Source organism: Tasmannia lanceolata, unplaced genomic scaffold (assembly GCF_043159265.1).
Source record: "Tasmannia lanceolata isolate RefF3 unplaced genomic scaffold, GAP_Taslan_0.1 ptg000016l, whole genome shotgun sequence".
NCBI classification, from domain to species: domain Eukaryota; kingdom Viridiplantae; phylum Streptophyta; class Magnoliopsida; order Canellales; family Winteraceae; genus Tasmannia; species Tasmannia lanceolata.
In genome coordinates this window covers 15,315,587-15,341,165 of record NW_027518693.1, presented here as the reverse complement: position 1 = coordinate 15,341,165, position 25,579 = coordinate 15,315,587, and the positions used below count along the sequence as shown (strand labels likewise).

Sequence of the window (25,579 nt, the reverse complement as noted above, 5' to 3'; positions counted from 1 at the left end):
AGAACTGTTGTGGGAAAGACCTGGATTAGGGTTTACAACTTGTGTGGGTCCCACTGCATTATTTTCAACGGCTGTATCATCATCATCCACGTTTGCATGTGGGTTTTGATCATTTTGTTCTAGTTGATGTTGGTTTATAAGAGGAGGTGGAGGAGGGAAAACGACAGGTAGGGCTGACGTGGCACTCGCCGGAGGGAAAGTGAAAAAAAATCCGGTAGGAGGGCGAGGGAGCAAAGGGCGCAAAGTAGTAGTACTCGAAGAAGAAGAACAATTTTGGTGGGGCCCAGAAACAGAGGGTTGGAGATTGAGCTGAGCACGGGACCCATAAAGAATAATAGCAGCACGATCATAAGCTCGAGCTGCGTCTTCAGCAGTGGCGAAAGTGCCTAGCCATTTTCTAGTTCTTTTTCGAGGCTCTCGAATTTCTGCAACCCATTTTCCCCAGCTCCTTTGACGAACACCTCGATAACGGAATTTACTGTTATCAGGACCCCCTTTTCCTCTACATTTTCTGATATTAGAAGACTCTTCTTCTTTTATTGGGCATTTTTCTTCTGATCCACCGTCCTTGTCTTCCATGAAATGAGTCTGTAATTTTTTTGCCTCGTTGTATGGGAAGAGAAGGGTTTTTTTTTTTTGGTTAGCTTTTTTTTATGGTCTTTGGGTCTATTTCTATGGGTAGAAAGGCGGTGGTCATGTATAAAAAAAATGAGAGAAAGGAGAGAGAGGAAGGTGGTGTGCTCTGTTATTAAGAGGTAGGATTCTCTGAGAGCATAAGACCTAACTCGTGCGTATATTGGGTTTCTATTTTTCTATGATTTTTTTAGTTATGGGGATATTGAGATGGTACATTGGGTTTCTATTTTTCTATGTTTTTAATTTTTTATCGTTATGGGGTTATTGAGATGGATGGTGCAATTGTTACCACGCAGTTGCTTCCTTAGCTGTTGACTTGTTGTGTTGTTCTTTCTTACATAGGAAGTTCTTTGGTTTCTTACCATGTAAGAAAACAGGAATAAGAGAATGGGAATTATATCTCCATCCCCCCCTTTTCTTCATTTTCAGCCCCTCTTTTGTTTGTTTTTTTTTCCCTACATATGGCGGCATTTCACCTGTGGAAATGATTTTTGGGGCACAACCTATTTAGGCTGTGACCCATCTAATGGACGATTTGGATCATCCTATGGTGCGGGCCATACCTAACTTTTTAATAAAGTGAGTAGTGCGATCATCAAATCTAGTAATGCGGATAACATTTCCTGAGATTTTATAGTTCAGTATTTTTTTAAAAGTACTGTATGGTCGACACCATAGGATGATCCAAACCGCCCATTTGATGGGACACGATTTAAGTAGGTTGTGCCCAAAAAATCATTAACATATGATGATCGTAGCCCTTCGATCTACAAAGGATTTTCATTATGAAACCTCTATAGATTGGAGGGATGGGATCATCCTATGGAAATGATTTTTAGTGCACAACCTATTTATGTTGTGGCCCTTCAAATGGACGGTTTGGATCATCCAATTGTGTGGGCCGTACAGTATTTTGAAAAATACTGAAGTTCTAAAATAGAGGCTTACACCATATGAAAAATATCGATAAAAAATGACCAAATCAGTGGTCATATTCACTCCCGTCTTTATTTCCAACACGGAATCCCGTTTTACAAGTGTTTTCCAAATTTTCCTCAGGGGATGATATTTTCACCCCCTGCATTACCCATGCGCTCCTCTTATAACGTGATTTGACGTCAAAAAGTGTTAAAATTGCCCACTGTTCACTTCAAATCACATTATAAGGCTAGCGCATGCGTAATGGAGGGGGGTGAAAATATCATCTCCCTTTTCCTAATTATAAACTGATCTTCCCTTTAAAAGACCTGATCTGCTATGGTTCAGGTTACGTTTTTTAATCAAGCAATAGGAGAAATGATAAAATGAAGGGCGCCCTTGCAAAAACAAGCTGCAAGGGCACCCCATTGGTCCATTTATACAAAGTGGGCACAGAAAATTATGAAATGGGATCAATAAATGCACTTTGTTGATTTTCTGTGCTCATTTAGTGGAGATAAGCCAATTTGGGCGCCATTGTAGCTTTTCTTTTGCAAGGGCGCCCTTCATTTTATCATTCCTCCAATGGAATTTAGAATTTTTTTTCCCCAAACATTTCCATAAAAATCCTGCAACCCGGTTTGGATTTCAATAATTTTCTGGAAAAATTTGGAAAAGAAAAACTTTTTCAAAATTTCGTTGCTTTTCAATTTTTTTACTACATGAAAATTGGTTTACTTCAACTTGATATCCCTGCAAATAAGCCATGACTATATCACCTCTCTCTAAACTGTGGAAATGATTAAAATTTATAGGGAAAAAAAAAATTCCGGGAAATGCTTTTGTAGGCCTCGCTCGATCTGATGATCCTACCCAATGTGATCGTAACAAGTCTGGTATTGTTGTAGGCCTCGCTTGATCTGATGATCCTAGCCTCCCAATCTAACGAGTGAGCCCACTAAACATATGCCGCATGCACATAGACCTGGCAAAATGACCCGTGCCCTAGGTCGACGCAACTCACCCGCAAATTTGTGGGTACGTATAGGTTGACATTTGAGTGACCCGTCAAAATTGAATCGCCCGGTCACCCAACCCGCCAAAACAGAGGTTGGGTTGGGTGAACCCGCAGGTACCCGCAAATCGCTTTTTCTTGTTTTTTTTTTTTTTTTTTTGGGTTTGAGCGGCTGGAATAGTGGAATTAAATTGAACACACCCCCTATTTTTCAAAATGGACGGTACAGCCCACACCATAAGTTGATCCAAATTGTCCATTTGATGGGCCACAACGTAAACAGGTTGTGCCCCCAAAAAATCATTACCATAGGATGATTCTAACCCTCCGATCTAAAATGGGACTCACATTTTGGAAACTCCTATAGATCGGACGGTTGGGATCATCCTGCGGAAATGATTTTTGGGGTACAACCTATTTATGTTGTGGCCCATCAAATGGACGGTTTGGATCATCCTATGGTGTGGGCTGTACTGTCCATTTTTTAAAATTAAGGGGTGAATTCATATATAGAAGGGGGTGAATTTATTACCGCACAAAACAAAACAAAAAACTCTTCAGCAAAAAATTGCGGGTTACCCACGGGTTGACCCAACCCACCCGCAGTGGGTGTGGGTCACTTAAGTGCTGACCTGTGGGGATGCGGGTCATTTTTTACCCAACCCGTTTGACCTACACCCGCATGACCCACGGGTCCCGTTTTCCAGCAGGGATTCTGTCATTTTTAAACGTGATTACTTCATGAACAGAATTTTGTTACCCTTTATTTATATCAATTATACATAGGCGGAAATAATGAAATTGGGTTTAAATTCATAAATGATAATAATACTTCCCTTAGATTGGCCATTTGCAAAAACACTCTATGAATCTAAGAACCATCTGAAAAGATACGTCCATCAACAGATTGCAACAGAAGAGTAATGGTGAGTTATTTTTGTTATGTTTTTACTGTCAATTCTTTTCTTGGACATTATTTTTTGTTTAGGAATCTAAATACATGTTAGTGTTGCTGGTATGAAAGCATGCATAAATTTAGAGTTTGGGATGATGAGAGTTTTTCTCACTTCTAAGCAGTTTTTGTCTTATTCATTTGATTCATCCAAGGTGACTGACCGACTGACTGTTCTCTCTTGCAAAAGCAAAGTTGCCTAGCAAATCCCCAATGTATTTATATTATTTGTAAAAATTTAACTTCAATTTTTACTCTATGCAGTTTGAAGCAACTAATAATAAATCTGCAAAAAATGCCATTACAATGGAGTTTCAATGATCCTTTCAATCTCAAAGTTGATTTACACCACTATTTGGGTATAAATGCCATAAACAAAAGCATTTCTTCTCTATAAGGAGGTCACACTTCATTCCAAATCATCATAGTACAAGCAAAGCCCAAGGCAAAAAAGAAAAACATGATGTTCTTTACTCTTCTTTCAAAATTGGCAGGGAAGAACAAAATTCCAGGCAACATAACAGCAGCCACCACTAACAATAATGCTAATGAAGCGCCTTCAACTGCTGCTACTAATACCTACTAGTAGTACTGCTGCTAAACAACATCAGATTTCAAATGCATATATGGAGTTTATGAGGATTCAACATCTGAATGATCTGGGTTTTCTCTATAGACTTCGACGTCCTCGGGGCTCCACCGGCAGATGAGGAAGAGGCGAAAGGTAGCCATCTTCACCCCAAGCAAACGCTGCAAAAGAGAGAAAAGAGATCACATTTCAGTTCAACATAAACCAAAAAATCACACAAATTCCATTATGCTTTTTTTTTTGAATGATCACAAATTCCATGATGTTATTTCGTAAACATGTACACTTCAGAAAAAGAAAATGTTTGGACTGTAAGATGGACAAACCAGTATCCGAGATGATTCAGGTGATATAGGCTTTCCTTCTTCACACACAACGAAGTCCGAAACTAGCTCTACCACCCCTGCATATCATGAACCAAATCCTCAAACATAAGGACTCAGCACTTTGCGCGTAAAACTGAACAAAATGGCAGTAAGCATACACCTTTGTTCAAGCGAACAGGCATTCCCTGCTTGCGCAAGAAGGGCTCCATTTCATGTGTGAACTGTTCTAAAGGGCCTTCTTTCAGCTCCACCTGAACCAATCAATTATTTACAACATCAACTTTCTGTAGAAATTGAGTGAAATTATTTAGTCGTGACAAGTTAATAATTTGCATCCATGAATACATGAACTCATGACAAAAGTCAAAACGGCTTGGTACCTTTAAAATGACCAGAGAGGAATATGCAAGAGACATACAATGCAATTCTTGTAAAAGTGCATGCTCCCTTTCTTTTTCTTTTCCTTTTTGGAGAGAGGATAACTTAATTAAAAACAGAATGAGAAAGAGGAGTAACGGGATTAAGATGGACCCTACAAAAAAATTGTAAACTAGAAGCATGCTGATGCAAAAGGGGTGACTCACGTCAAAAACATAAATCGCTCATATCTATCCCTTAGCTAGTGATCTTCCATATCACAAGCTAATGCAGGACCAATAGGGAAGATAAACAAATTCTAGTTGAAACTGACATCCAATATCATCTCCTTTTGTTTTGATACCAAATATGATATATAATTATGATGTAGGTGTATCTACGTCGTTCGATGGTCAAGATCATCAAATCTATGATCGGACCAATTCGAGACCTAAGATCAAGCAACGGGCAAGCCAGATCGATGATCGAGCCCGGCATGTTGCCAGATCATGTTTGCTAGATGCCAAACGTCCACATATCAGATCATAAGAGATCAGACGACGCCCAAATCAACAGTCTTTGTTTCACAAGGATCCAAAATTATTAATTTGTTTTAGTTAATTTTATTAAGAGCTTTCCTATTGGCTAGAAAATAGCCTTTTAGTTTTACTTGGATTTTAGTTGGATGAATTTTATTAGGAAGAGTTAGTCGTCCAAGTGATAAGAAGTTTTTGGAAACTTTGAATTTAGAGATGTTTTAGGATGTCATTGTTTGAGTAGAATGAGAGTTTGGTTTAGGTAGGAAATGATCAAAGTAAGCTCTATAAATGAAATTTAGCCTTTTGATTGAAATAAAATTAAGTTTTCGGAATTGGTCCCTTCGAGATTGAATCAAGAACTTTACTTCTTGATAGTTTTATCCCTGTGGAATACAAGGTTCACCGTCAGCTATCAACAAGCATCGTCTTCCACTACTGCTGATCTTCACCTTCCTTTCACCTATAAACCATTCCCAAGATCGCAAAACCCAGCCCTCGTTCCTTCCTTTGACCACCCGAAATCCCAACCTTCTCCCTTACAATTTAGCAACCTTAAAACCTATCCGCAGACTCTCTAAACCCCAGCCCCTTTTCTCACAAATTTCAGCAGCATCCCACCTTTAAACCTCTTTCCAAAACCGCCCCCCTCCCTACACATCTTTCTAAGCAAAACCGCCACCCATTCTTACCCTTGTTTCGACCAAACAACCACCATAATTCTCTAAATTGGCCGCTCAAGATCCCATTCAAGTAAACCAATCCTACAAGTCTTGATTTTTGTTCAACCCCTTTATCTTGTAACCAAAACCCATCTTGCTTAATCTCCTTTAACCAACCCCTTCCTTACATAACCAATTAACAACCTCCAATTCTTGTTAACCACCTCTCCTATGTTTCACCGACCACCTTCTTGACTTTCTCGGAAACAACGCAACAAACCGCGAAGAACCACCTTCTTGCTTCCCATAACCACCTTTAACGTAGAACCTCAATTAATTACCCATAGGATCCCTTCAATAAAGATTTCCACTAGTTTCACATCATTTTCATCCCTTTAAACTGCCCTTTTCATTCCCCTTTCCTCCCGTTTTCCTCTTATTTTAACGAGCCTAATCCCATTATCTTACCCTTAACCTTACCCTTATACTTAAGCTTCCGCTACTGGCCTACGTCAGATTAACAAAGGAAGTCCAATTAAATCTTTAACTTGGGCAAAATTACTCAACAATGTGGTACAAATTGAGTTTTCACACTCTTTCTAAAAATAACTCAGATCTAACCATTAAATGTCTCGAAAATCTCCACTTGGGTTAATCTAGTTGATCTAAGTTGAATTCAAGTTGATCCGAACATTGGAACTTAACATTACTCAAATTAGAAATTCAATGATTGAGATTGAATTAATCCAACTATCAGATTTCATGTCAGATCATATCAAAGTAGAATAAAATTTTGTAATTAAAAATCAAAGATCCAAGAAAATTTCAAATTTTGAGCTAGTAAGAAAGTCGATGGTTTAAATATTATCTTAGGAGGGGATAGAGAAGATAGGGATGATAGTTTCCAGTGTATCACACTAGTGGGCCAAAGGTATCACCCCAAAGGTGGTGTTCAATTCAAAATAAGAAAGAATTGGCCAAATTCTGCTAACAGTATTCCAGTCTCAACCATCTGACCAAACCTTTTCCGTAGCAACGCTTCCTGTCCTTGCAAAGTCATGTTCTTCATATTCTTCAAACAACCTGCAAAAGAAAATGAAAAGAAACACAAATTAAGACAATGGAAGAAAGCATCCATATCCAACAGTGTTCATATATGTACATGCATATAGAGGAATTCTAGCCACTTTCATACTTAGTAATTTAGCATGGTGGCTTTGGATATAGAAACCAGTGAAACGGTTTCCATATGCAAAACCACAACTCAAAAGTTGCAAGGTGGAGTGTGCATATATGGCACTCCCACAATTTGATACATGCCCTCCTGCTATCTGTCGTTTTGTAACATTTAATTTAAATGACCAAAACATAATTAAATATAATGTATCCTGTCCCGATTCCCTTTATGCCATCTTTTGTCCTCACTATACCACCACAAAAGACGTCATTATTGACTTATTGTTGAAAGCTGCTGATTCACTACTATGGCAATGTTTCAACTATTGAGAAGATCTTTGAAGAACTTGGGGTTGATTTTTGTATGAACTTCGTTTTCCTCCGATCAAATGCTCCAGATTTTATGAAATTTAGTAAGTTAGGTTTGGTAGCTTGAAATTCTCTTATATTCCTCAGCTTCGAAGGCATTTCTCTGAATTTCATTCCAACTAAAATATATTTCCATCAATCAATGTGATAAAAATATTCCAAGTCTTGATCAAATCTTCAATATCTACCACTACCTTTAAGGCGAGCTCACCAGTGTTGCTTAGCAGCAAACTCCATTGCAGAATCGTTGCAAACATTGCTGGAGACATGAAATTGAAAGGAATCTCCCAGCAATGGTGAGGTCTTGAGGCAGTGATGGGGTGACAAAAAAAGAATAGTGGTGGCTGTGGTGGCGAGGAAGAAAGATATATTTGGGTATCAGACCAATCAACCAATCATCATAAGTGTATGTGCGTCTAGTGTCATAACATATTGCTTCATATTTTCATATATCTGGGTATGTTAGGTGCTAGGAGAGCTATGTGTAGGGTGTCTGAGTCTTTTCTTCTTTAGATTAGATATAAAGTTAGTGAGGGCATTATACATAGGTTTGGGAGAATTAATGGGGTAGTTGAAGTTGTCTTTGCAATGTTTTGAGTGGCTAGTAAAGAGAAGGCATTAATAGAGGGGTATTTAGAGTGGAGAGGTGGGAGAGTGGTGTGGACTTCGGTCTTATGTTCCCATCTTAAGGAGGATGATTCAGGAGTATCTGAGGTTGTTTTCTCTTCTAGAGTCGGGCCTATATTTATAACTCAAGTCGGGATAACAAGATATGGTGGTTTGGATTTATTAGTCTGATGAGGTTTTCTGGTCTTTTTATAAGGTTTTTTGGGGGTTGGGGGTGGGGAGGGGAACCAATTAGTTGCGCCTACTTATAGGTAATGGTATTTCCCAACTCCTGCAAATCCGTTGCCTTCTGTTGGATTTACACAATAACCAAAAGATGAATCATCCGATACATTGTAATTGGTAGATGCCCAACAGTTGCGCCATGTGCTTCTTCGCCGTAAAAAAAAGGGGTAACAATTTGATGATCTCCTACCCCTTCCCATTGTGGGCTTGTCTTCCCTTTTTTGGCATTTTCTGGTCTATTTCCTCGGTTCAGTTGCAAAACTTCTTGATGCATGGCAAGCTGATCTTTTTTAATGCAATGGTATATTAATAAAAAAAGGAGGAGCAAAGCCCAGGAACCGAGATGGCCGATACAAGCCAAACACAAAGAAAAAGAAAATAAAAGGATACAGAACATAAAAGAATTGAGGGAGAAAGTCAAACAGGTCCAAGGTAAGTCTATTGATACTGAACCGAGCTAACTGATCCATATCATTATTCAAGGACCTTTATATATATATATATATATATATATATATATATATATATATATATATATATATATGTTGGAATTTAACTACGTGACCCCAACCAAGTTAAGGATCTCCTCAATTGCATCTGCGAATCTCCAAGGATAGGTCATGATCTTGTTCATCCAACGGATCACGTGTATGGAGTCTCCTTCAACGATTAGGCACTCTTAATCGTTTGCCTCGACTAAGCAAAACCCATCCAAGAGCGGCTGCACCTCCGCAATGGTTGCGGCAGTCTGGTCCAATGTGCCACATGATAACTCTGTCAGCCTCGCGAAGGAGACCTCCAAAATCAGCCAGCCAAGGGGTCCACAAAATGGACCCGCCAGAGTTTAGCTTAAGGAACCCAAGAGGGATTTTGAATGTGTGTGTGTGTGTGTTTGGGCGTGGGGGGGCACCACCTAGGGGTCATCTTGCACGAGATAGCTTTGTTGTGTGCCTAAGCCGCACCACATCCCAAGCTCTTCTGAAGGTTGTTTTCGATACGAGCATGAAATCCAGGACACCATCCCACCACACTATCAAGGAAAGAATCTGATGACGCAGGCTACAACCACTCTAAGGTAATAAGTTGTTTCCTTATGATGATGCAAGCCGATTCTTCCTACCAATGGAAGAATCTTATGGAACTTAACCCTCATAAAGATGTGGAGGACCATTAGATCGAGCCTCCTATGGAAAACATAGTTGTGGTCAAATAATTAAGGAGCTTATACGGTGTTACATTTCTTGGGTACAGCAAAATCGAAATTCATTGACTTGAGCGGTGATAATTTCAAGAGGGGTTGAAAGCCACAAAGTCATGAGATCTGAAGGGTGTGCTTAGTGGAATGGCTTCTCAGCTAAAGTGTAAGCTCGATCTGATGGCTCGTCCATTGGTAATCCAGGTCCGACAAGGGTAGACGGTATTTATAGATACTATGAAAGAGCGATGACTTGGTTTTCTCTGATCCGATTGGAGTAAAAGATTCTAGAATAAAGTCGGGCTCTTGCTTTGCTCATTGGTTTGAGACTTTGTTCTTCAGTTATTGAGGTATGTTAGTAATGGAAGATGACTCACAAAACGTGAATATGTGATTAGTAGGGGTGTTCATTATTCAGTTATAACCGAAATAACCAACCGAACCGAATTGGTTCGGTTATTTCGGTTTTGTTAATCGGTATTCGGTTTGTTTATGTCCATAACCATTTTTTGGTTTTCGGTTTCGGTTTACGTAAAAAAATTCGGTTGTAACTGAAAAACCGAACTTTGGTTTATTTTGCACCTTTTATAACCGAAAAACAGAAATTTCAGTTATTCACCCCCTTTTTTTACCTGGTTCGGTTATTTCGGTTTGGTTATAACCGAATGAACACCCCTAGTGATTAGCAAGGTTTTAAATTTCGGTTTCGGAGGTAATTTCGGTCCTATCCAAACCGAAATTTTAGGCGAAATCCCGAAATTCGGTAACGGGTGCTCGAAATGTCATTTTTTGGGCAGAAAATTCGGCTGAAATTCTGTAAAGGATTAAAAAATTAATGTTTTGTCTTAAGTTTCGATGAAATTTCGCCTGAAATTTGGTACGTTTCAGGAACGTTTCAGTTTCGGTGTTGACCGAAATCCGAAATTTCGGTCGAAATTTAAAACCTTGGTGATTAGTGGATTTCTGAAGGTAGTAGTTATCCATGGAGATGGGGGAACAGATCAAGGAGGAAAAGATTTGTTCCAGTATGTTTTGGGACATGCCAACAATATTATGGGTGATTTGGCTGAGGTTGAGGATTGGGATTGCTTGGTTTGTTGGACACCAATTCCATTTATAATCCTAGTTGTTCGCCGATGGCGGGTGTTCGATTTATGTTTTCTTTTTTCAATTTTTGTTTAATTGTAAGCCTTATGACCATGTTGTTGACCAAGTCAGTTATCTTGTTTGTAGGTTTTTAGGTTTCAATAAATTGGTTATCAATCAGATTTCAATCAGACCTTACTATTTCTGATTCGATATCAATTTCCTGAACAATGCTCTCAACAACCTGAAATCAATTTTGAGAATCCACCACATGCACTCTCACAATCAATGTCTCAATCCCCCACGGGTGCAATGCGATAAAACAAAAAATTAACTAGATCAAACTAAAGTGAATCACATGAGGGAAATTCCATCTAGCAAGCCAAATTAGGGGCCTCCTAAATGCCAACTAGCATTGTCTAGAACCCAAAGGATCACATACTCGGATGCATAGTTTTAAAACTCCCCCACATCATCACCCTTTTATCTTGCCCGTGTTCTGCATTTTGCCATCGCGTTCCATGATTTGATCCTTCAAATTCGATAAAAAAACTCCTTTGGCCACGTTTCGTGCAGCATCCGCGTTTTTTTAGCACTGCTCAGATGAATGGACAAATAACCAATAATGACCCACCAACGGCTTCAGGGGGCACAAGCATCTCTACTCCAATGACACAGAACCCACGCCATCAAATCTATTTAGAAAACACCGTCCATGACTTGACCCAGAAAGCAGTTTAATACAAACCTCCTTCCAAATGAAAGCCTATCTCCACAACCAAACTAGCAAAGACACCTCTTCACTGAGTCTTACATGCACTACCCTCCAATGGCCAACCCAAATCAAAATCTCAACTATAGTTTTGAACAAAAGGACGAGAGGCACCGCGCCTAGAAAAGATTCCGCCAAATTCATGGGTTCACCATATTTGCTTTGTACCCAGAAGAATCCACATTTGCCCTACAACTCTCTAAGTGAGCATCCTTCCTAATCATAACCTCATCGCTGCCCATGACATGTTCTTTGATCACTACTACAGCACCATTGATTTCAAAGGCATCATCATCAGAGCAAGTCAACACAACCTCTACATTATCCCATGACATGACACCTATTCATTGCTCCATGGTTCACATAGCCAAAATATGAAGACTTCCATTCATCCTCTCTCAATCGAAATCAATCAATGAGAACAGGAAAATTCCAAAACAATTATCTCTTCTTAAGAACCAAATACCTTACTGAACCCACCCTTACTATTCAAAATAGCTCCACTGAATTTCCCTATATATGTAGGCAACACCACTTCTCTTTTTTTCTTCTCTTTATTCTTTCAACCCAAATCATTTGTTTGACATCCTTCTAATCTTTAATCCAGCTCAAATAATCTCTAGAAGCAATCAACTGGCTCAATTACCTATTGACTTAGAAGATCATTAGTTGAGAACTACCTAAAAAGATCTCCACAGGAACACACATACAAGACAAAGAAAAACCGCTTTGATCATTTGTGGAAATAATATAAAAATAATTAATTTTTTGCTAGTGTTGAGAGGGCAAGCCTTGGCGCAACGGTAAGGTTGCTCCATTGTGACCTGGTGGTGACGGAGTCACGGAAACAACCTCTCTACAAAGCAGGAGTAAGGCTGCGTACATCTAGCCCTCTCCAGACCCCGCAATGGCGGGAGCCTCGTGCACTGGGCCGCTCCTTTTTTTAGTGTTGAATATAAAAAAAAATTAATCGCCACATCAAACGGTATTCATTGTAAAATTTAATCAGAAATAGCTTTGAAAATGCTCATGCATTCATGGTGATGAAAAGGACAAACATTAACAGCAGAGCATAGTTTAGACAGGATGAATTGGAACCTCCAACTCAACATATCGGCATAGACAAAAAAGCAACAGATCAATGCAAGATTGGACTAGTAATTCATGGAGACAACACTCAAACATCAGATAAAAATACTGTTGCAATCAGAAGTTGAAGGACTGATACTTCTAATTCATAAATAAATAACAAAAGAAACTTCAACTTTTTAAGTGCGTTATAGCAGAACTTTATAGAGTTACCTTTGGACCTCCTCTTTTGGCAAATTGGTAAAACAAAGCCCAGCATCGCCACATAAAAGCTGAGAAAAATTACAAAACTGCCCATAAGCACTCGAAAATGTGATGCTGATACCTGAAAAGTGGAAACATGGGAGAGAAGGTCTACCTTGGAAACTTTATGAATGCCTGGTTTGACTTCATCAGCAACCGATCGACCCAAGGAAATCTGCATGACTTTGTTTGATCCAAGGAAAAATCTGAAAAAAATAATAGTGGATTCAATTAAGCTGCCCCTGTAATGTGTCATCCCAAAAGTGGATAGACTTAAAACCTATAATATTTGAAAGAAAAGGGAGAAAACTCTCAGTTTAATGACCGCATCATGATTCAATCAGGACAAAACCCTAAAATCACAGGCTTACATTAACAAACTCCATGCATAATAAAGCAGATAAATTTTCACCATTATGCCATAATGTTATTTCAAGAGGAATGATAGATTCACAGGCGCCCTTGCAAAATAAGGGGCAAAGGGCGCCCATATTGGTCAAAAACCATCAAAGACAGTTATGATCATGATTTAAATTCAAAATTTCGACGGGACTGAACTTTAAAACTGAAACTGAAATTTAAAATTTTCAGCAGAAATTATAAGATTTTCATCGAAATTTCCACCAAAACCGAAATTGCCACTGAAATTTTGTTTTCTGCTGAGGCCGAAACCGAATTTTCAATCCTTGGTTATGATTGCAATTTTCTGTTCCATCTTTAATGGTATTTGACCAATGAGGGCTCCCTTTGCCCCCAATGTTGCAAGGGCGCCTGTGAATCAAGCATTCCTCTTATTTCAATTGATTCAGTACACATAATCATGAGATGAGTGCAGGAATGTGATCTTTTGATTAAGTACAAATATATTCATCAATACCTGCTACTAGACTTCTGTCGCTCCCTGAACTCCTTGAATTTCAGATTTCTCATATTCTTGAAAGAGAAGACATAAACAGAACAGTAATCTTCTAATGCTTCCCTTATCGAATTCACTATTGACTCTTTGTGATCCCTTCCCTTTTTCTTTGTCTTTGACAATGTCACTGCGTTAAGTAGATCAAACATTTAAATTGAAATGTTCAGCCACTAGCTATAAGGAAGAAAATGTTCATACCTTCAATATAACATCGCATATCTTCAGCTACTAGCTCATAATGGAAATCAAAGAATTTACTTGTTCATACCTTCAATATTTACATCACACCATTCAGATGTTGGGCATCACAACATGAAGTGCTGAGAATCACTCTCAAAAATTGCATATTTAATTTCTACATGCGTAAAACTATCAAAATACAGCAAAAGAACATTTTGCATCTCCTCCCAATACCCTACTAAACCAAACTCTTGATCTCAACCCTTGATCTAGGCTCCCAAAGTATCAAAGCTAACTCAAAAGAAAACTCAAAAGTTCACATAAATTACAAGTATTGCCCCAAAAATACTACTCACGGTTTGCATTGATAGGACCCAAAAAAGCAAGAAAACAGATTTTGAGAAACTTTCTATAATATATAAATTACACCCTGTCATCATTTTGCGGTATTTTTAGGTTTTCCATGTATTAACCATTTTTAGTGACCATTTTGTGTTCGTTTGAAGAGCATTCGATGTCTTTTAACCACCCTCCCCCTACCCCCAAAATGAACAAAGGATTAAAACACATCAAAACCCCTCAGGTTTACAATTTTGCAAAACCCATTTCTTCCCTAAAACCCCATTGAAAGTTTGAATATTTTAACTATTTTTAAAAAAAAATCTATCATATCATCGTAGCATCTTTTTCAGAACGGAACATTGGAACAGCCAAAACACCAAAACATTCTATTCCAGTGGGCAAAACAAAACGCCCATTGGAAGGGAATTAATAATCGAGAACATCACTAATATCTTGCCACTTCGAAAAGAGAAACACAGTCCAAAAGCTCAATCTTCAAACCATCACTTGTTCGGTCAGCAACTGCATGAACTTCCCTTAGGTAAACTTGTTTAAGCCTTTCACTCTACAAGAATCATAACAAATACCCAATGCCATCCAAACTGTGGAAAAAATCCAAAAATAACCCACCTTACCCATATAAACGGCAAATGATATCAACATTTCAATAAATAAGAAACGATACTAATACCTAGTTTGCGACTCCATAAACTTCCCTTGGGGTAAACTTGTTAAGCCTTCCACTATACAATAATCATAAGAAAGTATTACTACTACCCACTTTGCATGCTGGCCCCTCTATCACGCAAAGAACATTGAACATGTGACTACCTATTTAACATTTGTAAAAATAACTGCACCCCAATACAATACTTCCTCTGTCCATATCAAATTTCAGGTCAAGGTGCTCAACCAAACTAAGACTCTGTAGGAAATTTAACCGGGTAGAACTCACCCCTAAAAGCTAGCCATTAAGGGAAGAGGGTGCCCATTCCTTTATAAGCCCACCACATCCTTTTATTTTTTTCCGACGCCCCAGCTCTGATACCATTTGTAGGAAATTTAACCGGTAGAACTCACCCCTAAACGCTAGCCATTAAGGGGCCATTCCCCCTTATAAGCCCACCAAATCCTTGTATTTCCGATGTGGGATCTTGCTTTTGCATGGAACCCACAACAGATTCTATGACAAGGAGTCAAGAACAACAAAACACAAGGAACCAAACAAGAAATCATTTATTCTTTCCTAAACCTCTCATAATCATATGAATGGTGCTCTCTTCTTCTTTTTTCCCCCTTTTTCCTACTTAATTCCTACTTAAATGGCTGAAGACGTGCAATCTCCCTGATTCACGAAATACCCTTTAACAGAAACACTCTCTATGCTGCATATATGATCTAACTCTACTCTAGTTCAAAGAAATTAAAAAAAAAAATGCAACATACCCAATAAATAGAGAGAAAAAACACGTATTCTAAGCTATAAATAACGAAAAACAGAAACAATTTTCGGGTATAAGTTATTAGAAAGAATCTCTGAATAAGAACCCCCCAAAATATTACCTGCTTTGTTGCGCTTGGACTTGGGCATCTTGAAATGGAGAGAATGCCGCTTTCTCTTCTGTTGTTGGGTTTTGCGTGGGTTTCTTCTGCTTTATATGGGAAGGTTTGTAGATGAAAAATAGGGTTGTTGATGGGCCGGACTCCATGATAGGCTAATTAGGCAAAGCCCATTAGCCCAAGCATTTTAGCCATACGTAAGAATTAAAAAATTTCCGGGTCAAGCAATAGAATTTTGTAGGTAATAAGCCCAACCCTAGAAAACTCATTTCTTTGTGGGAAAATTCTTACCTTGAATGTATGGGAGATGAATTTGACTTGTAGGCCCTCACTCCTCATTAATCAGATTCAAGATCCGCCCAATTATTTTCTTTATATTAATTGTGTGTCTAAGACCTGTAGGACCCACACAGTTGGGTCATTTGAGGCCATGGATTTCATCCTAGAGGTGGCTTCATAGGATTAGCCCACCAGAGGCCCAATGATGACTCATTCATTTGGGCCCATAAAGAGTCCAACAAAACAAATGTTCCTTCAGTATGAGTGAAGTCGGTGGGACCCACCCATCAAATGGAGTAAATTTGTGGGCCCCACTCTATGCATGGTTTTGGGTGGAGATGATGGGCCCACTCATGGGTTTAAAATAGTGGCCCCACCATATGCATGGGTTTGGTTAGGGAGGCTGGGCCTTACCTTATCAGAACACGAGATGTAAAGAACACCCCCGGGAAGAAAATTTCGAGTTTCATTGGGCATGTTTGGATGCCAAGATTTGTTTTTCATGATAAATTGCATGTCTCTACGTGGAGATGCTAAAAATCCAGAACTAAAATCCCGGAACTAGTGGAGAAGTTGCTAAAAAACCAGAAAAGGTTGGTCCTGGTTTTGAGTAGAGTTCTTGGTTTGCCGTTTTTTAGCAACTTCTCCTCGCCGGAAACACTAGTTCCAGAATTTTGTTTTTGGATTTTTAGCCGACTCCAACCTCATCTCTAAGGGTGTCAATTTTGGCTCGAGCTCGGCTCGAATTCTTAACGAGCCGAGCCCGAGTTAGGCCAGGCTCGGCTCGTTAAGAATTTAATATATTTAAATATATATATATATTATATATTAATATATACATTAAAAGGGTTGTCCATGGAGTGAAAGGGGGGAGCAAAATATGTCACTTCATTTTTGGAACCCCATTTGTTACTAGGACCACCCCCCATATTGTAAAAAAAGTAGGGGTGTAAACGAGCCGAGCCAGGCTCGGCTCGGCTCGGTCAAGCTCGAGCCTTACCGAGCTCGAGTTTTATTATGTTCACACTCCTCATCTTCCCTGGACAGCCCTATTAGTGTAATTTGACTACTTTTTTTACACTATGGGGGGTGGTCCTAGTAACAAATGGGGTTCCAAAAATGAAGTGACATATTTTGCCAGCCGAGCCTGGCCTAAATTGGGCTCGTCTCGTTAAGCTTAACGAGCCTGGAGAGCCGGCTCGGCTCGGCTCGTTAAGGATTCGAGCCGAGCTCGAGCGAGCCTCCGAGCCTGAGCCAAAATTGACACCCTTAAAAAAAAGTAGTCAAATTACACTAGTAGGGCTGTCCAGAGAAGATGAGGGGTGTGAACATAATATAACCCGAGCTCGGTAAGGCTCGCGAGCCTGGCCGAGCCGAGCCGAGCCCGATCCCGAGCCTGATTCGAGCTCGAGCCCGAGCCGAGCCTGGCCAAGCTCGGCTCAGCTCGGCTCATTTACACCCCTACTCATCTCTACTTGGAGATTGCCCAAATTATCATGAAAAACAATTTCTGGCAGCCAAACGTGCCTATCATGTTTGCAATTTTCCTTGAAAATAGGAACACTTTTTGACTTGCCCTGTCTAGATTGCAGGAATTTTCTTGAAAAGTTTGGAAAGGGAAATTTTTTCTAAGTTTTCCACTTTTTTTTAAAGGTAGGTTTTCTACTACTTTTTAGACATGAAAAAAGATAACTTGAACCCAGGGCTGCAACAGGGTCGGGTTTTTCAAAGCCCTAGCCCAACCTTGGATCCCATTATCTCGGCCCTGACCCACCCTGACCCTGAGTTAGGGCCAAAAAACCTCAACCCATTGCCCGCCCTACAGGGCTCAGTGCTGGCCCTGGCCCGCCCTGATTGCGCAGGGCCGGGCCGAGCCTAATTGACCCCAGTTCAAATACCTGTTGAGAGTGCCAAAAATAAAGCAACCACTTATCATATAGAACAAAATGATCAATAAACAGAGAAAGGGAACAAAATAAGACAATATGAATTCAACAACATGACGGGTAACAAAGACAATTAATAATAATAATCTAAAGAAACATCAATCCAAGATAATAGAAAATATTAGCAAAAGAAACATGCACAGATGGTTCAATTCTATCATATAAAACTTAGGGTCGGGTCGGGTCAATGTACCCGAGGCATTAACCTAGAACCCGACCCGACCTAAGTCACGGTCTAAAAAAATGAACCCTGACCCGCCTTCAGGGTTGGAAAATCCAGCCCTGACCCTGTTCGGGCTCAGGGCGGGTCAGGGCCAAACTTGCACCCCTACTTGAACCAATCCTATTCAAATTTTATTTAAAGGGATCTTCAACTTAAGGTAAGGTTACTCAGTTACTCTATTATGACCCGGTGGTCATGTGTTCGAGTCACGGAAACAGCCCCTCTCTAGACCCCGTAATGGCGGAGCCTTGTATGCTGGGCTGCCCTTTTTCAATTTAAGATGATATCCTCCAATAACTATAAATATATCATTTCCTCCTAAATTGTGGAAAGAATAAAGTTCCCCGAGAAAAAAAAAATTCCCTCAGAAATGTTTTTCTTGCAATCCAAACAAGACGGAAAAAAATTTCATGAAGAAAATAACTTTCCTGGAATTAACAAAACTCTGAAAACTTAATATTCCATGGAAACAACTTTCCTGAAAAAACAATTTCCACACCTCCAAGCAGCTGCTAAAACCCTCCAGATACAGCCCTTTTCTAATTCCCTCCCTGCCCGTTCCTACACAGCGGAAAAGCCTCATCACTCTACCATTTTCCAGACTCTGCTCTCTCATCCAAGCCCAAAACCTTCCCCCTCCACAACCATTTTTTAGTGATTTCTCCCACCTCACAAAAGCCGCTCACAACCCGTCAATGGCTTCAATAAACCTCGGTTGGATCGGCGAGAACTGGTTCAAAAAACCCCCAACTCCCATCAATCTCATCCCTCTCAACAAAACCCACTTCCAAAAACCCTCAAAACCCCTAAATTTCGCTTTCATCAGCGGCACAAATCTCTTCAAAAAGCCCCCAACTCCCAAACCCCCCTCCAAAACCCCCGGCAAATACAAGCAAATGATCGATCAGTACTTTTGGGAATGTGAAAACCTCCCCGATCTTCGACACGCCCCTGAAGTAGAAAAAATCCTCAAAGAAGACCCGATTATAGAAAAAAAAGAGAACCCTACAGAGGAAGAGATTTTAGAAAATCGTCAATGGTGGGACGAGTTTTCGAACAGTCCTGTTGTGCAATTTTTGAAAAGGGCTGAGGAGATTGCTGATAAGATTAATGAGATGGAGTTGAAAGAGAATTCAAATCCTTATAGGAGAGAGGATAGGAAGCTTTGGAAGGATTTGCCACACGTGCCAGGGCTTGATGGGCGGCCTATGCCTAGGAAGGCAATTAAGACTAGGCAGGAGTCTGATGATAAGTTTTGGGATTTTACTAGGCAGTTCTTTTTTGGGTTGTGGGGGTTCAGGCAGCGGCCTTACCCCCCAGGCCGCCCGATTGATGTTGCACAGGCGATTGGGTATAAGAGGCTTGAGAAGAGATACTATGATTGTGAGTGTTTGAATTTGATTCAATTCATGGTTAGTTTTTATGATTAGGAATGTGATTGATTGTTTTAGTACTTATTGTGTCTTGTTATTGTTTAGATTCAAATGGGTAGGTTTGGGGACACTTTGGATGCAAGCGAAATTGGTTCTTAGTTGCAATGAGATCAGTTGAATTTAATCTTATTTTTTAATTAAACCCACGGCTAGATTAGTACTTCTTGTCTCTTATTGTTGCTTAGATTCAAATGGGTAGGTTTGGTGGCACTTTGGATGCTAGCAAAATTGGTTCTTATTTGCAAATGAGATCAGTTGAATTTAATCTTATTTGCAAATGGAATATTAAGGCCTCTTTGGAAGCCATTAATTATACCATTTCTAAAACTATTTTTACTATTATTTGCAAATAATCATATTTATCTTCAAAGCCATTTGGGGGTATGGTTATTTGCAGGTAATTTTTAGAGGTATCCAAAGAAGCCCTTAATTTTTGAGGAAAGATGTGGGTGTAACTGGATACTATGATGGTAGATGTTCAGGAAAATGCATTAAATTTCACTTCTAATCTTAAATTTTGGTTATGCAATGTACATGCATATTCGTCATGTTTGAGCGAGCGATAATTTATTAGACGAGAAAAAAAAAGTTAAAAACAAGAGAAGAGGCTCCCCAAGGTGTTGCATGGGACTCACCGTCCCACACATGTGCCTAGTTACTGTTATTCTGGTCCAGAAAAATCTAATACTGGAGTGAGGTGTATGTTGGAAACTGTCTCAAGGTCGATATCATCACCCCCCTTGATTTAAATCTAGGTGCAGACGGAGTATCTAAATGATATAGGGCATTATGAGTTGTACTTGATACAGTGTTTTTTTTTCTTTTTTGTTGCTGTTCTGTTTTTATAATATATCTCTCTTTAATGTTCTATGTTATGAGATTTCTGAAGTTTAAGCATCTATTGTTGCTACAGTTATCATGAGGAGTGGTGGATGGTACTATAAGGATCGATTGGGTCGTACAAGGGGACCATTGGAGTTAATAACACTCAAAACTGCCTGGGGTGCTGGGATCATTGATACAGACACTTTCATTTGGGGTGAGGACATGGATGAGTGGTCACCTATAGGCATGGTTTATGGCTTGGAGAAAGCAATTGCCACCTGGGAAGGTTTGTTCACTTTTCAATGCTTGATAAGTTGAACTCTTAAATAAGTAACACGTTTCTTTCTAAAATCTATATAATCTGCATAGATTCTAATCAACTATGATTTGATGATTCTCTCTTCAGTTAGACTAGGTGCTGCCGCAACATCTTTCATTCACAAACTAATGAAGGGTATACCTCCCTGGGTTCCTCTCAAGGGGCATGAGAAGAAGTCCTATAAGCAGCTTCAAGAAGAAGCTATCGAGAGCAAGAGGCGTGATTTAGCTGTACTTGAAGCAAATGGTGGTGTTTGGCCAGGTGTAAGAATTCCTAGTCATGCATTTTTTCTCTGGGCTAGTGGCTCTGAGCTCACACAGATTTTGGAAGAGGACTATATGCCTAACAAGTTCATCCCCAAAGATCTTAGGTATCACTATGCCATTTAATTGCCCTTTGGTTTGGTGTTTTTTTTTTGTTATGTTCCTGAACTTGTTGTCTAACTTCACTTAGTATGGTATTCTGATAAAATAATTCAAGTTCGGGCAACATATATAAAATATCAAAGTTGTCGATTTACTGATAAGATTATTGCTTAGTTGGATACAAGACTTATTGTTTTTTTTTTTTTTTTTTTGAAAATTAAATACTGGACTTATCTGATAAACAGTGCATTTTCGTATATCGTTTGTGTTGCATTTTTTGTTTGAGAATTCTTTGAGGATAAACTTCTTGAAGCTTTTGTGACATTTTTCCAAGGTCTATTTCTCAAAATTTTATACAGGGAAGTGCTTGTTTGTGATGATCTCTAGGAAAACAAGCTTGATTACTCTCCAACTCTCACTTCCGAGTCTAAATCCAACTTAGCCAAAAACCAACTGATAAGGAAAACCTTGAACATTATATGCTTCCTAAAGCACAAAATCTATGGTTGCTGCCCTGTTCTGGTCGTATGATCAAGACTCAAAGGGGTAAAATGACCATTAAAACCCAACTAAATCAGCTTAGTAAAATCCCAGAAAATAATGAATTCATTATAAATAAAAATGACCGACTCCCCATTTTCAAGTCAAACATGTAAAAAGTACCTTACATTTGATAACATGATGGACAAGGAAATAAGTTTCATGTGGAGAAGTCTAACTCGATTCATTCATCACCAAGAAACATAATATATGGTGAATCTCTCCATTTTCCACGATCTAGGATGAATTTACCATTTCCTACCTTTTCCCAAAGTGATAATCGTCTTTAATGTGTTTTTTCATTGCATGGAAAACTGGCTTTTGAGATAGCTTGATGGCACTATGCTTCTCATAATAGAGTACGTGTATCTGATCTCAAATGTAGTTCTTGCAAGAAAAATCTCAGCCAAGTGATTTCCGCTATAGTGGACCTAGCACACTATCATTGTTTACTACCACTCTAGGAGACTTTTACCAAGTATCTGCATCTTATTTGGCATATTAGATTAACATCTTCCATTGATCGATATCCATATGTCATTTTGTTTGTAAGATTTTTTTTTGCTAGTCATAGCTTTTAGGGTTATTGTATGCCACCTGACAAGTATATTATTGCTTGTGTGGCAGGGAACAATTAGCTAAAGTCATCCCTGGTTTGAGGCCATGGGAGGTTCTAAGCATAGAACAAGCAATGGACCAAATAACATACGACGGGGAGTGGTATCGTGAACCACTTGGTTCATACACAACAGGTCCTCCATACATTAGGCATTGGAATAACGATGTGAAGGTACATTCATTTCTCAATTGCTAACCCAATTCTCTATTTAGAGTTTTTTGCTACTTGTTTTCGCCTTATTATTGAAGCTTGAACTACATTTATACCAGCTTTCCAATGTCTTATGTATAGCAATCGTCTGCGCAGCCCAAATTGACATCTATTGGTTATGTCACCAATGTCACCAATATGCACACATTTTTATTTTTATTTTGCCACAATCCCAAAATAAAGAGAAACCTATGAATCCATTGATTCCTCATGACTTTTCTTTACGTTTTTTTTTACATACCTTTTCTAACCAACACCTATGTTGTGATAATCTATATGCAATTTATAATGTTCTTACTTGGTAAGCTTTTCGGCTTGCTGTCAGCTTATGTCTGTTTTACTGCTTCTTAAGTCCTCAGTCCTGATCATGGTATTTTAGTTTATTACTATAATAGATTCCCTACATACTAATTCCTATTTACTATTAGAACCATAGTTTCAAAACTCCCCTGCATCATCATTGGCTTGCCCCTCCGATACACAAAGCCTCCCTACTAATATGTTCTCTAGTTAGAGCATGGTATTATATATTGTCTGATGCATAAAAGGCTTTTACCTTTTAGGTTACCATACATGACATGGAGGGTGTACTGTATGCATCCACATATCATTTCTCTTTATAATGTATCATCCGGTGCACATTATGTATCGGATGACATGGTCTAATAGATGGCAATCGTATTGCAAGTGTCTTGAGTGGCAGAAATATACAAGCATGGGGTTTCTAGATTCCCACATTATTCTCATTTTTCTTCCATTTTAATTCTTGGAGAAAATTCCTAGAGGGATTTTGGGTACGTGTCTCAGGTCACTGTGATATTAATGATGTTACTTCTTATATCCAATTATCTATGAAGTTTGTCGTTTTATACTTTTATACGATATATATAATAGTGTAGCTTTTATTTTGTGCCTCATATATTTTTGTGAATGATGCTGCCATATTGCCTCGGTAGTTGATATTTGGTTACTCGGTCCACAGTCCACACTCCAAAAGGGCCAGATCTCTACATTATTAGTATATATTTGTACCAAATTATTGGTGACAATTTTCATAGAAATAGAACTACAAGTGTCTTCACCTTTTAAAAAAAAAGAACAAGTGTCTTGATTTGTTACACTTAGGCCCTGTTTGTTTTGGATTTTGAGAACCGATTCTTAGTCCAAAACTAATTATTGGACTCAGAATTAAATGAAAATGTGAGTCCAATAATCAGTTTGGACTCACAATAAGGTGCTGTTGTGGATGCTACGTCCCAGTGGATCTGGACCACAAAATCAGCCCACGTCTTACCCTCCTGACATTGCCTCTACCTCTGAGGCCCGTCAAGGGCCATGGTCGTTGTGCCCCTGACAATGCTTTATTTTCTGTTGAGACCATCAAGGACTACCACTACCCTATTTCTCTTCCTCATCTACTTGATTTTCTTCTTGGATCCAAGGAGACAAGCCTTGGATTTACCTGGAACTTACCTCGTAGAATAGTGGTAATTTGCGAGGAGAGACTTAACTCTCGGCATTACCAGGCATTGATCATGCAGATGGGATGTCTGTGAAGTGGGGCCCAGGACCATATGTGTTGCCTACTGTTTACCCACCATACCAATGGTCCTAATTTCACATAATGTGTGCCATATGGAACCTACGGTTGATCATTAGGAAAGAACTTTAACTGACTAAAACTCTTTGCTTATATTTATGATGAATTGAACTCTTTTATGCAGAGAATGTTTAGGATATTTCACAACCTGAGCTATAGAGTCTACAACAAAATGGAGCGGTCTATCCCAGGATTCAATGCTGTAGCAGAGAAAGTCCGAGCAACCGCTGCTGCACGGGAAGCTCGGCGGAAGGGAAAGAGAGCAGCCGAGAAGAGGGCCGAGGCCGAGCTGGCCCTATATGGCGGAAATGCCCGGAATCTATAGCAACACCCCACATTTTCAACGTCTATTCTGTATCCTGAAAGAAGGTTGCTGGTAAAGTGTAGCAAAGTTTCTTGGGTCTGTTTACAGTCCTATATCTGTTCTTATTCTGTTTTTTGCAAGTAATCTTCATAGAATGAATTGCATGCACTCATTGTTTATGGGCAATGGTAAGGGCTACCAAATGGTGTTGAGTTAAAACTTGATTGGATGATTTTAGGCCCTTGATCTAACATGATCAAGACCAATTTAGGGTTCTGCCAAGAAAGGATAACAGTTTGTTTTTGCAATTCTTTATCTTACCCATGAATATATGTTTGAGATAGGACCAAGACCATGTGAGTTGCCTCCGCAATGCTATACAAGATCAGTGGTCTTAGATCGCACATACAAAATCAGAGGAATGGGAGAAGCCGAGAAACTCTACAGATTGGAGGGTTAGGATAATCCTGTGGAGATGATTTTTGGGTCACGGCCTGTCTCTATGTGGGGCCCAACAAATGAATGATCGGGATCACCAAATCATATGGATCTCTGTGTCTAAAAAATTATAATTTGAACTCTCTTAGAGCAAGAAGGCGATCAACCATCTATCAATCGGCATGCATTGTGTTATCAAGATGGCCAGATCGTGAAAATTGAAAAAAATGAAGTATGGAGTCCAATAATTTTTCAAAAGACTACAGTGGGGCCACTTCATTAGATGATCTATACTGTTCATTTGTTGGGCCACAATGTAAATAAGATTTATCCCGAAAATCATTGTCATAAGACGATCTTAGCCCTCTGATCTGCAGAGGGACTACACATAGAAACCTCTATAGATTGGAGGGTTAGGATCATTTGTGATCTAACTAATGAGCGGTTTGGATAATCTTATGAAGTGGGCGCCACTGTACTTTTTTTTTTTTTTTTTTTTGAAAAATACTGGACTTCAGGCGCACACACAAAACCATATAAAATCTCATGAATTGCAACTCCTATTGACTACTCAATCTTGTCAATGCATGATACTAAAAAGATACGGGTATTTACACAAAATACATTGAAAAATACTCAAATAATGACGTTGCTGTTAGTTACTTATCCCATCACTAGTCATTGATCAAAGGGCTAGGATCATTTGA

The 25,579-nt window shown here is 39.1% G+C and overlaps 2 protein-coding genes across 2 annotated transcripts; one reads left to right on the top strand and one right to left on the bottom strand.

Annotated features, from left to right (window-relative positions):
- Nucleotides 1-3,808: 3,808 nt before the first annotated feature.
- On the bottom strand, nucleotides 3,809-15,907 carry LOC143848794 (uncharacterized). The gene is made up of 8 exons (XM_077357856.1): nucleotides 15,775-15,907; nucleotides 13,651-13,816; nucleotides 12,889-12,979; nucleotides 12,744-12,802; nucleotides 7,014-7,074; nucleotides 4,597-4,687; nucleotides 4,437-4,513; nucleotides 3,809-4,271 (listed from the first exon to the last, which is right to left on the bottom strand). Exons 1-8 carry the CDS (start codon nucleotides 15,800-15,802, stop codon nucleotides 4,155-4,157), a joined length of 690 nt encoding a protein of 229 aa, XP_077213971.1. The 5' UTR covers nucleotides 15,803-15,907; the 3' UTR covers nucleotides 3,809-4,154.
- Nucleotides 15,908-18,747: 2,840 nt separating this feature from the next.
- LOC143849165 (histone-lysine N-methyltransferase ATXR3-like protein) lies at nucleotides 18,748-24,742 on the top strand. Its single transcript, XM_077358214.1, has 5 exons — nucleotides 18,748-19,602; nucleotides 20,566-20,763; nucleotides 20,884-21,166; nucleotides 22,329-22,491; nucleotides 24,255-24,742. Exons 1-5 carry the CDS (start codon nucleotides 18,915-18,917, stop codon nucleotides 24,453-24,455), a joined length of 1,533 nt encoding a protein of 510 aa, XP_077214329.1. The 5' UTR covers nucleotides 18,748-18,914; the 3' UTR covers nucleotides 24,456-24,742.
- The last annotated feature ends 837 nt before the right edge of the window (nucleotides 24,743-25,579 follow it).

Excerpts from the sequence above, each read along its gene's own strand:
- LOC143848794 (XM_077357856.1), bottom strand. The coding sequence starts at position 15,802 with ATGCCCAAGTCCAAGCGCAACAAAGCAG. Across the intron at positions 12,980-13,650 it reads CGACAGAAGTCTAGTAGCAG|ATTTTTCCTTGGATCAAACA; the intron begins GTATTGATGAAT and ends TATTTTTTTCAG. Across the intron at positions 12,803-12,888 it reads GCATTCATAAAGTTTCCAAG|CTTTTATGTGGCGATGCTGG; the intron begins GTAGACCTTCTC and ends AATTTTTCTCAG.
- LOC143849165 (XM_077358214.1), top strand. The coding sequence starts at position 18,915 with ATGGCTTCAATAAACCTCGGTTGGATCGGCGAGAACTGGTTCAAAAAA. Across the intron at positions 19,603-20,565 it reads TGAGAAGAGATACTATGATT|TTATCATGAGGAGTGGTGGA; the intron begins GTGAGTGTTTGA and ends TTGTTGCTACAG. Across the intron at positions 22,492-24,254 it reads ATTGGAATAACGATGTGAAG|AGAATGTTTAGGATATTTCA; the intron begins GTACATTCATTT and ends TCTTTTATGCAG.